This window comes from Passer montanus, unplaced genomic scaffold (genome assembly GCF_014805655.1).
Source record: "Passer montanus isolate IOZ18808 unplaced genomic scaffold, ASM1480565v1 scaffold97, whole genome shotgun sequence".
NCBI lineage: Eukaryota > Metazoa > Chordata > Aves > Passeriformes > Passeridae > Passer > Passer montanus.
The window spans coordinates 1,128,450-1,142,652 of NW_024375145.1; the positions used below are offsets into that span (position 1 = coordinate 1,128,450).

Sequence of the window (14,203 nt, forward strand, 5' to 3'; positions counted from 1 at the left end):
TCTCCAAGGATCCTGTGGGACATGGGCACAATGAGCTTTTTGTTTGCAGCTGACTACAGCACTTTTTTAGTTTGTTTGCTTTACTTAACCCTCAGAGGCAGGCTCCTTCACTACAATACTCCATGCTTTTTGGAGGTTTTGGGTTTTGTGTGTGTGTGTTCAATGAAGTTACTCTTTCTGAGAGGGGTGCAGTTACAGATTTGCTCAAGTTAAAGCCTTCTGATTCACCGACCAATAAAGGAAGGAAAAGAGAGGGCTTTGTTTTTTGCCAGAATTAAGTTTCTGGGTTGTTTTCCTTCTTTTTCTTTTATTTTTTTTTTTTTTTAATTTTAATGTAGCTAACAGTGCCAACCTGAGGAACCAGCTTTGCAGAACACAAAGCACAAACACCCCTGTGCTGAAGGGGAGCAAAAACCAAGGCAGGGTCTCCTTGCAGCTTTAAAAGTGGCAATATTCCCCATCCCTTTCCTGGCTGGCAGCATTCTCCCAGTGACAGACAATCTGGCCACAGACGCTGGCCAGCTCCTTATTACAGCACTAATCTTATGTAATGGCAGTGAGCTCACCGCCCTACAAAGCACTAATTATCAGCAGCGTTTTCCAGGGGATGTGAAAAACCTCCCCTCGTGGGGCGGGGGGCCCTGGGCACAGCCCCAAGTTGCTGTATGTGCTTAATCCATAGCATGAATAGCTCCAAAGGGCTCCTTGTCTGCTCTGCCTGCTCACAAGGGTCCTTAGCAAACACAAAGGGGGAGCTGCCAAAAGCAACACCAGATTTTTTTTTTTTATTTCCAAATTTATTTTTTTTTCTGTTTGGATGGGTGTGCTTTACAGCTGTAAAAGTTGCCATTCACAGAGCTAAGTGAATTATTTAAATTAGATTTCGCTGGTGTATTTTCAAGCTTCCCGTTGTGTCCCCTCTCCCTTTGATCAATTATTAAATGCCCCAGCTGATAATGTAAGTTTTGTTGTTCTATAGTTTGTATTGCATCACATTTAAAGTACAAAAAGATCCAAGTAGGCAAATTCCTCTGCTCACACAGTTGTGTGAGTGTTTGGGCCTTGCTTCCTTCTCCTGCAACACTGTGGGTTTTTTCCCAAATGTGTTTGCTTTCATTGCTTTGAGCCTCACAGATTATTGAAGATTGTCCTTGATACATACTTAAAAGTGTTGCTCACTGCTGCAGAAATGCTGGGAGGAAAGTCTACAGTAAAGGGCAAGAACAATTTAGATTCTGTAATTTTCTAAATGCAAATAAATACTACTCATAGCCATTTTCATTGCACTGTAGAAGGCACATCAGAGGGAAAATATATTCTCCCACACCAAAGCCACCTGAACAGCCCTACAAATACCCTGAACAGAAGAAAAGCAGAGCTAGCAAAACTTTCTCTAAAAACCACTGTATTTTTCTCTCCTGCCTCTTGAATCTATCAGTGAAATCATACCTGAAACGTCTTTGATTTTTTTAGGAAGTAATGATTAACAAAGCTCCAAAAGAGCTGGGGTGCTGCATGTTCTCTGAACACACCTCAGGGGCTGCTCTCACCACCTTCACTTTTTGGGACACGTTTTCAGATTTGCCAAAGTTTGCAGCTTCCTGCTGGTCCAAACAACCCCAGGGGATGCTCCCAGCCCCAGCCCAGTGTCAGCAGTCCCAGCTCTCACTGACCTTGCCCCACGTGTGAGGATCTGGGTTTTCTGTGAGGACACCCACTTTTTGTGCTGCACTAACACAGCTGCCAACAACTCCTTGCCCTTCATATAAAAAAAAAGGTGCTGTTTTTCTGCCCAAGAAATTGTTTTGTTGTGTGGCTCACCAGCTCCAGAACATGAATTCCACCTCTCCCAACCAAGAGAACAACTGAAAAGTTATTTCTTTCAAAAATAAAAAAATAAATAAGAGGAATAAAAAAATAAAAAAAAAAAAAGAGGGCAGGGACATGATGTAGATGAGAAAAGATTGCTCTCTGCCACCCAGATACAGCACGGCAAATCAGAAAAAAACTCAGATACATGTGAGCAGCCATTTGATTCCACAGCTTACTGTAATTAAAGCCTATTTTATTCTGCTTATTGGACAATGTGACTTAAGCTTAGCCAAGGAGCACTTTGAAGATAAGTTCTGGCTTTAGCCAAGATCCCAACTTCTTTTTTACAGAAAAAAAAAAAAAAATACAAATCCTTTGGCCAAAAAACCCCAACAACCTGTAATGATAGACCTGAAGATAAGTTCTGGCTTTAGCCAAGAAGATCCCGACTTCTTTTTAAAAGAAAATTTAAAAAAGAAAATACAAATCCTTTGGCCAAAAAAAAAAAAAAATCCTGTAATGATAGACCAGTTACCTGAAAACACAGAAAAAAAAAAAAAAATACAAATCCTTTGGCCAAAAAAACCCCAACAACCTGTAATGATAGACCAGTTACCTGAATTTTTTTTTTTAAATGCAAAGTGCCACCTGAGCTGACAATTAAACTTTAGGGCAAGAGAGGTGGGACACAACCACTTGATTCAAGTAATTTTGCTTCTCTCAAGCCCAGTCTGTGTTTGGGTTGCTGTGGGTACAACAAGCTGAAAATGTGTGTTTTACCAGCAGATGGTGAGGCTTTATCTGCACAAGATTGTGCCATTTTGCCTGAAAGGCAGGAAACTGCTAACTAGTTTTGAATTAAAACCACTTTACAGTTAAGGAATAAACTTGCCAAATCCCTCTGAAATCTCACAGATAATGATGCATCAGACATTTCAGTGAGGAAGATTAGAGACCTTCCTCAAGGTCTCTATTCAGGGGCAGAACCTCCAATACTCTGACTTAGGAGTGGGCCTGTTTCTATTTTATTAGGATAGTTTTTCTTGTCCTCAATATTGTCTTTTTTTAATGGAAAACAGGCAGACTCAATGCAAATATGGACAAAAGTCACATGGACGGAGAAGATTTAAATACTATTTATGGCTTTCTCACTGAATTTGATTGTTTTCACTTCATTTTTCAAGACACCAACATTTTCCTCCAGGAACTCTGAGAGCCAGAGCATGAATTTAGAGGATCACCTTTCATCTTTTGAAAACTTGCTTACTGACTATTTTTCCAAGTTCAACATAAATTCTACTTGAAGGACAAAAAATGTGCCCAGGAATACAGGGGGTTTTGGTTTTGGTTTTTTTTTTTTCCCCCCCTGACTGGTACTGCTGGTTTTGATGATTGTTAACAGAGGGTATTTTCTGTAGGGGTGAAAAAGGAAGAATTCCAAAGTGTCAAAAGTGGCTGGCTATACTATTAGGCAACTAAACAGTCTTTTTCAGAAGGGCTGAGGGCCTGTCAAGGCCACTTTAAGTTCAGTGTAGGTTTCCCAGCAAGAACCTTAATTCTATATTCTCATTTACATGCTTTGCCCAAATATCATGTGTAATGGTGGCTGGCTCTTGGCCTCAGTTAAAAAAAAAATCTGGAAAAACACAACTTGACAGGGGTTGAAATGTAAAAAAATTAATGATTTCCTTCCATTGAACCCATTGGTTGGAAAACATTTTAGGTGCAAAGAAAGGGGGAAAAAAAAGGTATTTTATCCCATTTCCCAAAATTGCCAATAAAATATCTGGCAAAACAGTTGCTGTCAGTGTGCTGCATATTTCTGTTGGTTTCCTTGTGTTGGTGGGAAATGAGTACCAAAGTAACATAAACCTTTTTCTGTGTCCCCAGTAGTGGAACCTGTGTTTCAAGCATTCCCAGTTCCCAATTCTAGGGGTTTCTTTTGGTTCAGAAGGAAAATTTGTGTGAAAGAGAAACTTGTCACCCACAACAGGTCTTCTTGTTCTTGTTGGTGCTGTTAATTTCTTTTTTTTAAAGTGCACGAAGCAGCAGAACTGTTAGGAGCTAATTTTTAATCCATAAAACCTCATAAAGTCATGCAAGCATGATTTTTTGGATTGGACCAAGCTGTTATTGGAGAAAACTCAAAGAAGTATCAAGATAAAGATGAATGTGCACCACTTGTAGCTGCACAATCACTCTTCTGATAGTATCTCCAAGAAAACTGGTATCAGGGGGATCCCCAGCACACTTGACAAATTTTCCCTCATGCCAGAAGTGTTGAATAGAATTGTGTATAGACAATATTTTTTGGAGAGTGAACAGAGCTGAGAAACAAATTTAGAAACAGCTGAATACACATACACCCTGATATATAAAACACATCAAGGCTATTTAAATTTTGGCTATAGGCAAGAGTCACCTCTAAACTCAGAAATTCAATTTAGAGCCTGAATGTTGGTGTAATAATGCTGATTGTTAGGATCACAAATCATGCTCCTGCATTTAAAGCCATCATGAATCTTGCTCACCTGCACACCCATGAAAGAGGCAAATTTTCTACCTTCATAGTATTTAAATTCACTGCAATTTTAGAACAGCATCAGGGAAATGTATTGGATGCATATATTTAATTATTAACTACTAAAGAAGTAATAAATCACTGTAACAACAAGAGTGGTTAGAAAGTATGAGAAATAAGTCAAAAGCCAGAGAAAAAGGAGCAAATGAAGCAGCTGCTCAGAACCATGGGATCCAGAAACCATATGGAATAAGTTATGAGGAAAATCTATTGAAGCAATGAACATAAATGATTTCAAGAGACACCTAAATTGTTTCCGAAGGAAGAGACAGAGGGAAGTTGTTAAAAATGAAAGAAAAACAAGGTGGGAAAAAAGATCAATCAAAGCAGAAATCTGTTGGACAGATGGTACCATTCTGTTCCTAGAATATCTTAATTCCTTAAAATTTAAAATTACAGTAAAAATATAATGCCCATTCGGTCAGTAGCCTGAGTTTAAAAATAGGATCTCAGCTCCAATTTTAATTTCCTCAAATTCATAGGATCACAGAAGGGTTTGGATTGGAAGGGACCATGGGTAGGGACAACTTCCACTAGGCCAGGGTGATTAATCAGTGTCACAACAACTCTGATTTTGGAATATATAAGCATTATATATTATCTTACATATATTTATCTTATTTTATGCCTGGGGTCTGGAATCACCAAGGGGTTCCTTGGTACCACCCTGAGCCACCAGTGAGGCAATAGAAAGCTTCACCACCATTTCCCACCCCACTTTGCTGTCACCTGCCACAGCCACCCGTGTCCCCAAGAAATGTCTCATTTATAAGCCATTTCAGAGCACTTTTAGGCTCTGGTTATTTGCATGAAGGGACAATAAGTGAAGCCTGTCTTCCCCCAGGTGTCTTTCTACACCAGCTGCAGCCACATGGTCTGTAGCAACAACAGGTGTGTCCAGATGCCCTCTGATTTAAAAGATCACTACTGGAAGGGAAAATAATAACCAGTTTGGGCTTTTTCTTAATGTAATGTTCTTCACTGGGTACTCAACAGCAAATAAATCACCTGTTCCTCCTACAGAAGAGATTATTTTGGATGGGGAAGAGTTTGATAATTTCCTATGTCCATCAGTTCTTTGATTTAGGTTCATTGAAGATGAGTGAAGATGTTTTCCCTCTCCTCCTGCTGATTTTCCTTTTTGTTTTAAGTCAGGAGGTACCAACAGCATCTTAAAATTTTATGGCTGAATTACGGGTTACAGGCCTGCTGAACCAGCTAGGGATGGCTGCTGCAGAGCTGCCCCACAGAGAAGGCTCCAGAAATACTTGTGAGGCTCCTCTGTGCACCCCAGAGACCCAGCAAAGGCAAGGGCTTGAGTGCCAGATCATCACCCAAAAATGCATCCTGGTGAGTGAGGAAATTGCCACACACTGCCTTGCACAAGGCAAGAAGATCACAAACCAGCTCCAGCAGAGACCCTTGCATTACCACAGTCTCAGATTTTTGAGCATTTCTATTTGAAACCTTAGAGAGTTCCCACACATACAATAACAGGAACTAAGAACAAGACCTTAGAGCTAAACCACAAAATATTAGGTATCCCAAAATGAATTTACTGGCTGTTTCCTTGGGTCCATATTTAGCGACAGGGGGATTTTTTGGCTGGGTTTTTTTTTGAGGTTTTTTGTTGCTTTTTTTTCAATGCAGCTTCCCTCCTGGCTAGTGGGAATTTGATAAGCCACCACAAAAAGAAACGAGTGATTTCAGCTCGAAGGCATCTTACCAGTGGGCTGCCATCAGTCCAGCGGAAGTCACGCTCAAACATCTTGTCATTGAGGCCAATCCACTGGTAGTCATGGCCAATACCTAGGGAACCAGAGGGGTATTTTCATTAACTTTCCCATAAATGGAAGAGGTTTCACCAAAGAAAATAATTTTGTGCAGAATGAATCAGATATCCTGTTCTTAGGATTATTCTGCTCTTTGTGCTAAAGGCTGGTTTAGAGGCTGTTTTTCAGCTTTTTGGTTTTAATTTGGGATGTGTATAAAAATACAGATTCTCATCTAAGAGTTTTAAATGATCCTCTCTTTTCACTCCCAGTGATGTCTACCAAGGCAAAGAGAATTCATTTCCTATCTGAGCACATATGACAGGAAGAAAAGAAGAGAAAAAAAATTAAAATTACATATTCTAATCCACATTTTTCAAGTTCTGGTTAGTCTGTGACCATTGTTGTCTAAATTTTACAATACAATACAGTAGCTATTTTTTTATGCCTTATTATGGTGGCTTTGGCTTGATGTGATATGCACAAAATACCTTGAGTCTCCAAAAAACAAAATGTCTCAAACAGTTTCAATGCGAAAGCAAAAGTTCTTGTTCTCACCCCTCCCCCCAAAAAGTGTTTTTTATTAAACAAATAATAACTTCATAGTGATAGAGCACTTGTATTAACTGCAGAAGTAAACATTTACAACACAAAGTGTGCCTTTTATTTAACATTTTAAAGTATGTCTTAAGTTGGAGATACAAAAGCTGAGTGGTGAGTAGGAGATCTCACCAGCTCTGAACTCTCAGAATTTAGAGCGAACTCTCTTGTTTAGAGTCACAGAATAAGCTGAGCTGGGTGGGACCCACTGGGGCCATCAGTCCAGCCCCTGTCCCTGCAGACACCCCAACAATTCCACCCTGGGCATCCCTGGGAGAATTTTCTAAATGCTCCTGGAGTTCTGGCAAGAAAGGCTTTGTCTTTGCTTCCTGGAGCAAAGGCTTTTCCTCAAATGCACTTGAACAAAGTGCTGTATGTTTTAAATTTTTTAAATAGCTCTTTTGCAGAACTGGATCCACCAATCATCAGACATTTTTCCAACACCACACAGGCAAAATTAAAGGAAAAACCTTTAGTTTTAATAAAAAATTTAGAGCCTCAGGGCCATGCCCATTCCCTGAGGAGCCTGAGCAGTGCCCAGCACCCTCTGGGATAAGAACCTTTCCCTAAAGTCCAACCTAAACCTTCCCTGACACAACTTCAGGCCACTCCCTGAGGTTCTGACCCTGTCACAGGGAGCAGAGATCAGAGAGGCCCCTCAGAGGATGTTGGAGACCACACTGAGGCCTGACCTCAGCCTCCTCTTCCCCATCCAAACCACCCAAGTGACCTCAGCTCCTGTCTAGACCCTTCCCCGTCTCCACGCCCCTCCTCTGGACACTCCCTGACACCTCCAGATGTCCCTGGTGTGGTGGCACCCGAGGTGTGAGGCAGAGGAAGCCCGTGGGTACGCACGGTTGACGAAGATCTGCTCCTCGTGGGACAGGATGCTGGTCAGGTGTGCTCCCTGCAGGCGGCATTCCCGCTCCGCCGTGTCCCACGTGCGCCGGTGCGCGAAGTACTTGTAGCACTGGCCCTGGAACTTGTGCCAGCCGTAGTCACAGGTCTCCGTGTCTGCAGCAGACAGACAAAGCACATTCCTGTCAGTGCACCAAAACCAGGCACGTTTGGTCAACACAACAAAATGAGGCACATTTGGTCAATGCGTCAAAACCAGGAACATTTGGTCAATGCACCAAAATCAGGAACTTTTGTCTATGCACCAAAATCAGGAACTTTTGTCTATGCACCAAATCAGGCACATTTCATCAATGTGAAAAAACAGGCATGTTGGATCAATGCAACAAAACCAGGCAGACTTGATTAATGGACCAAAATGAAACACCTTTGATCAATGGACAAAAATGAGGCACATTTGGTCAGTGCATCAAAACCAGGAACATTTGGTCAACGGACCAAAACCAGGCGCACTTGGTCAATGGACCAAAACCAGGTGCACTTGGTCAATGGACCAAAATGAGACACATTTGATCAATGGACAAAAATTAGGCACATTTGGCCAATGCAGCAAAACCAGGCACATTTGGTCAATGGACCAAAATGAGGCACATTTGGCTAATGCGCCAAAAGCAGACACAGTTGATCAATCAACCAAAACCAGGTATGTTTGGTCAATGCACCAAAGCCAGGCACATTTGATCAGTGGACCAAAATGAGGCACATTTGGTCAATGGACCAATACCAGACACATTTGGTCAGTGCATCAAAACCAGGAACATTTGGTCAACGGACCAAAACCAGGCACGTTTGGTCAATGGACCAAAATAAGACACATTTGATCAATGGACAAAAATGAGGCACATTTGGTCAATGCACCTAAATCAGGCACATTTCTTCAACGCACCAAAACCAGGCACGTTTGATCAATCAACCAAAACCAGGAATATTTGATCAATGGACCAAAACCAGGCACATTTGGCCAATGCACCAAAAACCCAACATGTTTGATCAATCAACCAAAACCAGGCACACTTGGTCAATGGAAAAAAATGAGACACATTTGATCAATGCACCAAAACCAGGCACATTTGGTCAATCAACCAAAACCAGGAACTTTTGCTCAATGCACCAAAATGAGGCACATTTGGTCAGTGCATCAAAATCTTTTCCACACCAATGGATTTTCTATGGGACAAAGCTTCAAGAAAAACCCATCTGCCAAGGCATGCAAACTCAAACACTCATCATCTGAAACACATTTTCAGGTAGTTCTGCTTACACAGGCTCAGTACAGCCATCCTTGAAACCTCACTTTCAGGCAGTTCTGTTTACCCACTTTCAGCACAAACTGCAAGATCATTACTTATCTAAGGCATATAATTGCAATTGGAAACTTTGTGGGTTGCCACTGATTGAATTAAGCTGAATCTGGGCAATTTCAGGAGGATATCTTCATGTGTAACCCTGGACGGATAAAATGCCTGGATGTTGGACTGCAGGGAACTTTCATTTCATCAGTTTTCTGAGCCTGTACATGGGGATGGAAATTTTTACTTGCAAGGACAAATGGTTCTTCAGGTCACTGTACTAACTTAAGTTTGGAATAAACTGATAACTGAAAATTATATGAAGGGAAATTATTGTAATTGTTTAGTCTGCAGAAGCAAAACTGCTATATTATCTTTCTGAGCTCACGCCTCCAAATCCTCCCCCAAAACCCATCTTTCTTGATGAAGGCAACTTCAGCCATCAATTTGTTAGGAGGTTTGCAAAGCTGAAATACAAAGTAATGAAATTGCACGTTGTCTGTGCTTGCATGAGGCATGTGTGCTGATAAGAACACATCACAGAGAGGATTCACACCAGCCACTATATCCTTTCAGCTCAAAGAGAAATAAACACAGGCCTTGGAACAGCAACAACCCATGGATTTGACATCAATTATGTTGTCAAGCTGTAAACAGTATAGATGGCAAAAAAACCCCAAGAGTTTCAGTTCCAAGTTTGCTTCTGCAGGGATGAATCACAGGAAAAATCAGCATTAATAAGATGGGCAAAACAAGTGTGATGTCTGAACGTGTGACATCTGAGCTGTGCTTGAGGATGGGACGGGCCTGCCAGTGATAAAGAGGGAGTTTTAGGGAGGAGTGGGGGAAGCAACAGGGGAAAGGCAGGGAGTTTTGAGCCATGACAGATGCAATGGCATCATGAAGGACATTTCAGCACCAGATCACAGCGTGTTTCAGCCACAGCTGTCTCGGCATGGGATGGCTCACCCTGAGGGGCCTCAGGATGCTGAGGAACAGAAACACAAGGCCTGGCCTCCCCCACCCCACCCACCCACCAGGAATCGGCCACTTCCCATCAAATTTTATCTGGCCCTTGGGCAAAATGGTGTCTGGAGCCAACTGTTCCAGCCTCTCCAGAGTTATGGAAATGTTCTGGGCTGGAAACTGGATTTCTCATTCTCAGTAAGTCAAGGCAGACAGTGGTCAATAAAACGCTTTGGCCAAAGAGGCTCTTTTTGCCAAATATTGCAGTACATGCCAAGGGATGATGGCTGCAAATACCTTAACTAAGGGATTATTAGGTTTGAGCTGCTACCACCACCTAAAAAACAGTTTTTCACAGCACAGGCTCTCAATTCACAGCAGGAAGAGGCCATTTCTATCCTGACACACCAAATTGTTTATTTTCAAAAAAAAAAAAGGGTTTAAATTCCCCATGACACAAACTAGATTTTACATGTACGTAAATGGATTTTAAAGTGCAAACGAAATGTGGCAAAGCCATGTCAGAGGCTTATCAGAATTTCTCTGACACTAATAATGTAGTCATTGTCTTAGGAGTCTGATATCAAAATAGTTTCCCAAAAGTCATCAGTATTGACATAAATGTACCAAATGCAAAGACATAATCAAGCTTACACTGATTATGTCCCTTCTATTTCCAGGAAACTAAACTGTAGAAAACTGCTTGTGCCTTGAGTCATCCCAGCTATGAAAAAAAGAATGTAATCTACATAACCAAATTGTCAGTTTTTTATCTTTTCCCTCTTTGTAATTCTGTGTGAGGTGCAGGCTGCAGACATAGCTTTAATCTCTGGCATCTAGGTAATTTTTAAAGTTTAGTCTGCCTTGGGCTTTCTAGAACATTTGTTTGACCACACAAGGCTGACTAACAGACCTATGTCCTTTGTGAAGGCACTTAAGATTTTATTATTTATCTTGTTCAGGGACTCCTTTGTCCCACAGGAAACAAGTCAGATAATAACAAGGAGCTGAGAAAAACGTGGCCAGAGAGGATTTCCAGGCTATTCTAATCAAAACTTCCCTGGCCTCTGCTAGGGAAGAAGTGAAGGATTTGAGAGGAGGCACACTGGGGAGGCAAAGGGGCTTGAAAATACAAAACTGAGAGGACTGTGCTTACTAAGTTAGATATAATGGCCTGAGTGAGAGCATGAATTATGACAAACTTCTCCACTTACAAAAAAAATCACATAGTTTCTCTTCTTAAGACAAAGGTGTCAAGCACTGGCAAAAAGTTAAGTAACTTTCTGCACCTGCGTATATCCCAAATCTTAAAAAAAAAAACCAAAAAACCAAACCCAAAATAGAACAAACCAGAACTGATGGCTATAAAATGATGTTTTTAGATGCTGGAAAAGAGGATTTTTTTGGTTGGGGTTGGGGGAGTGGTTGGAGATTCTGGGGGGTGTGGGTTTGAGGGATTTTGCTTTTGGTGTTTGTTGCTGTTGGCATTTTTGGGGGTTGGTTTGGTTTTTTTTTTAGAGGAGAGGTTGACAAGAAGAGGGAAAAAATTGATAGGGAAAGGAAGACTCAAGATGGTAGAGGATGAAAAATGCAAACCAGGCAAGTAAAACTGTGAGGACAATTTCATCTCTGCAGAGTTTTGTCCTCAGCCTTACTCAATGATGAGAGCTGAAAGGGGTGACAAAATATGGGTTAAGTTTTCAGTGCCCATACTGAACCACTAAATTAGTGTCTACTGAACCAGTAGACACTACTTGCAGGTAACTTTTCTGACCCAACCACAGTGAGCAGAGTAGGTGCAAGCACTTATTGAATGCAATACTTCACATTCATTGTGTACCCAGCCACAGACTTCTGTAACATTACTCCAGCATGTGATGGAAGGACTGAAACACTGCTCACCATATTTGTGGTGTTTTAAAACTCATCATTTACAAAGGTTTTCAGTGGTGTGTGCAAGGAGTTACTCTCACAACTTGTGTTCTCTGTAACCGCAACTGAAAATGTGTAACCACATCCCTTAACACTGCATTAAAAATGTTCTGAGTGGGTTTGATACATAAATAGGGACTGTTTTTTTTCAATTGCTGCTGTCAATAGGTCCATTGTCTTTAAAGACATTCCAGAAGAGGCTTAAAGGAAATAAAGACTGACACAGGTACCAGAACATAATGAGTCTTACTCAGCTGTGAATTTTATCAGTGACTCTCTGCCTTCAGCTAATGAGAATATACTGGAAGTCACTTAGCCCACACATCTCGAGGAGAAACCCATTTCTCTAGTAAATATCCAAAATAACCTCTTTTCAGCTGACAGACATCAGTAAGAGACCATCTGTTTTCAGAAAGTACCTTTTCCCTGAGCCCTTCTCAAATACTTCAACCCCAACCAACCAAGCCCTGGGAACAAAGTGAATTAAATTAGACTGGAGTAATCACAGACACAGAAACAATGAACTTGGGTTGTAAGAACACATGATTCCTGATAGGGCGGTTAAAACCCACAGTTGTTTTGTTTTCAGAACCTGGAAGAGAGCAGCTGGTTGAATTATCCCAAGGAGGCTCATTCTGTTACAAGCACACATGTGCCATTTTTGCACTCGAGTCCAGCTGCAGGCAAGCCAAACCTTAGGCTTAAAACATTCCTTGAGAGCAGGTAGACACCAGCTACAGCAGAAAAAGGAGAAAAAGAAAAGGAAACTCTAGGCAGCCAAGGAAGGAAGAGGAAAATCCACAGAGGCGTTCATCCTGTTCTCATAAAGAGAACTCACCCTTAAAATTTAGGTTCAAATTGCAAGTCTTTACCATTTCCTGACAGTTGTCATAGGGGTTTTTCACAGAGGGATGACAATGGAAAGACTGATGGCTCTCCCAGCATAAAACTCACACCAAGATTTACTGTAATCTCCTGTCACTCTTTGGGAAAGTGTTTGGGGGATATTTATCAATTTTAAGGGACAATGTTCAAATATCAATAAGTGACAAGCAGAACATGCATTTTTCCTTTGAAAAGATACAAGTGGTGGACAAAAGAGGATGTTGTCCCTTTTAGTCTCACCTGCACCAGAAGTGATGCTGTCTTCACTGAGCTAACAATCTAGTTTAAAGGCAAACTTTTGAGGGAACTTTCAGCTGCACTATTTCTAACATCTGACAAATTCAGCTCGCTTCAGGAAGATGTTCCTGGGCTCAGATTGCTGAACTCTTTCCACCTGGCAAGAGGAAGGGCTGTCAGGGAGCCAGTCCCAGCTCCCTGAGTCTCAGGACTGATTTGCCTCAGCCTGGATTAGATCACCCAGAAGGTTCCTTTAACTTCAGCACCTGCCAGAGCTCCCTGGCGTGCAGCTGTGCTGTCCCCTGGTCACATCCCCTCCAAATGCTGACACAAGCAGGATACCCCTGTCCAAGATCCCTTAGTCCAGAGCAGTCCCACGGAGGCATTTGGGTGAAATTCTGAGCTCTGTTTGTCCTTCTGCACACCAGTGTAGTGGTGACCTCCTACTCTGAGCTTCATTTCCAAGGGCAGTGCATGCTCCCTGCTCCCATTCCCTCCCACAGCATTTTGAATGCTCAGCACTGTGCCTAAGAAATCCCTTCAGCCTGATTTTTTTTTTCAAGCTTTCTAAAATGAATAGTATATTTGAAATTAAAGAAGAAAAAAAAAAAGTAATGAAATATAATCTCGGTGTGCTGAGCTCCACCTTTCCTGTGGCACTGAGGTGCACATTCTGTCGTCCTGGCTGGTCTTTAAATCTAGTGAGGTCAGGACTGATGCCTTGAAATAAAGCCTGCTTGCCAGACAACCATGTCTGAATCGCCAACACAGTTTTATTTTGTCTGGTGGAGTGGAAATTTGGCACTAAAACCTTTTCCCAAGTCCCAAACCACTGCAGGACTTTAAGTGGAGGAAATTTAAATTCCAAAGCTGAGAGAGCACAGCTCTGGTTCTGATTGACAAACTAGGAAATGTTCCTATTAACCACCTAAAATGCACTCTCAGGTTGGTCATAAAAAGCAGCTTAAAGCTACCATGGCACTCAGAGCCATTCACTGCTATGGATTTGCTGGAATGAAGGGGAGGAGGAAGGGAGTGAGAACATTTATTTCTTTTGGTGTGAAAACACTGTCAGTTTTTAATTTGGGAGGCAAGATTCAGAAAGCCTTCTCAAGTAACAAGGTTAGCCAGACTGCTGAAAAGGTTAAACAGTAAAAACACTGGAGCTGATCAGCTCTGAGATTTTTCCTCTTTAACAAACAGATCTCTAC

At 41.6% G+C, this 14,203-nt stretch overlaps 1 protein-coding gene across 4 annotated transcripts in view; it reads right to left on the reverse strand.

Annotated features, from left to right (window-relative positions):
• Positions 1-14,203, reverse strand: part of VCAN (versican) — a 102,199-nt gene that overhangs the window by 11,058 nt on the left and 76,938 nt on the right. For all 4 annotated transcript variants that reach the window (XM_039696363.1, XM_039696362.1, XM_039696360.1 and 1 more), the window contains 2 exons: positions 7,621-7,779; positions 6,120-6,202 (listed from right to left, as the gene is read on the reverse strand). In XM_039696363.1, the coding sequence (XP_039552297.1) occupies positions 6,120-6,202; positions 7,621-7,779 (242 nt within the window). The remainder of the gene's footprint in view (positions 1-6,119; positions 6,203-7,620; positions 7,780-14,203) is intronic.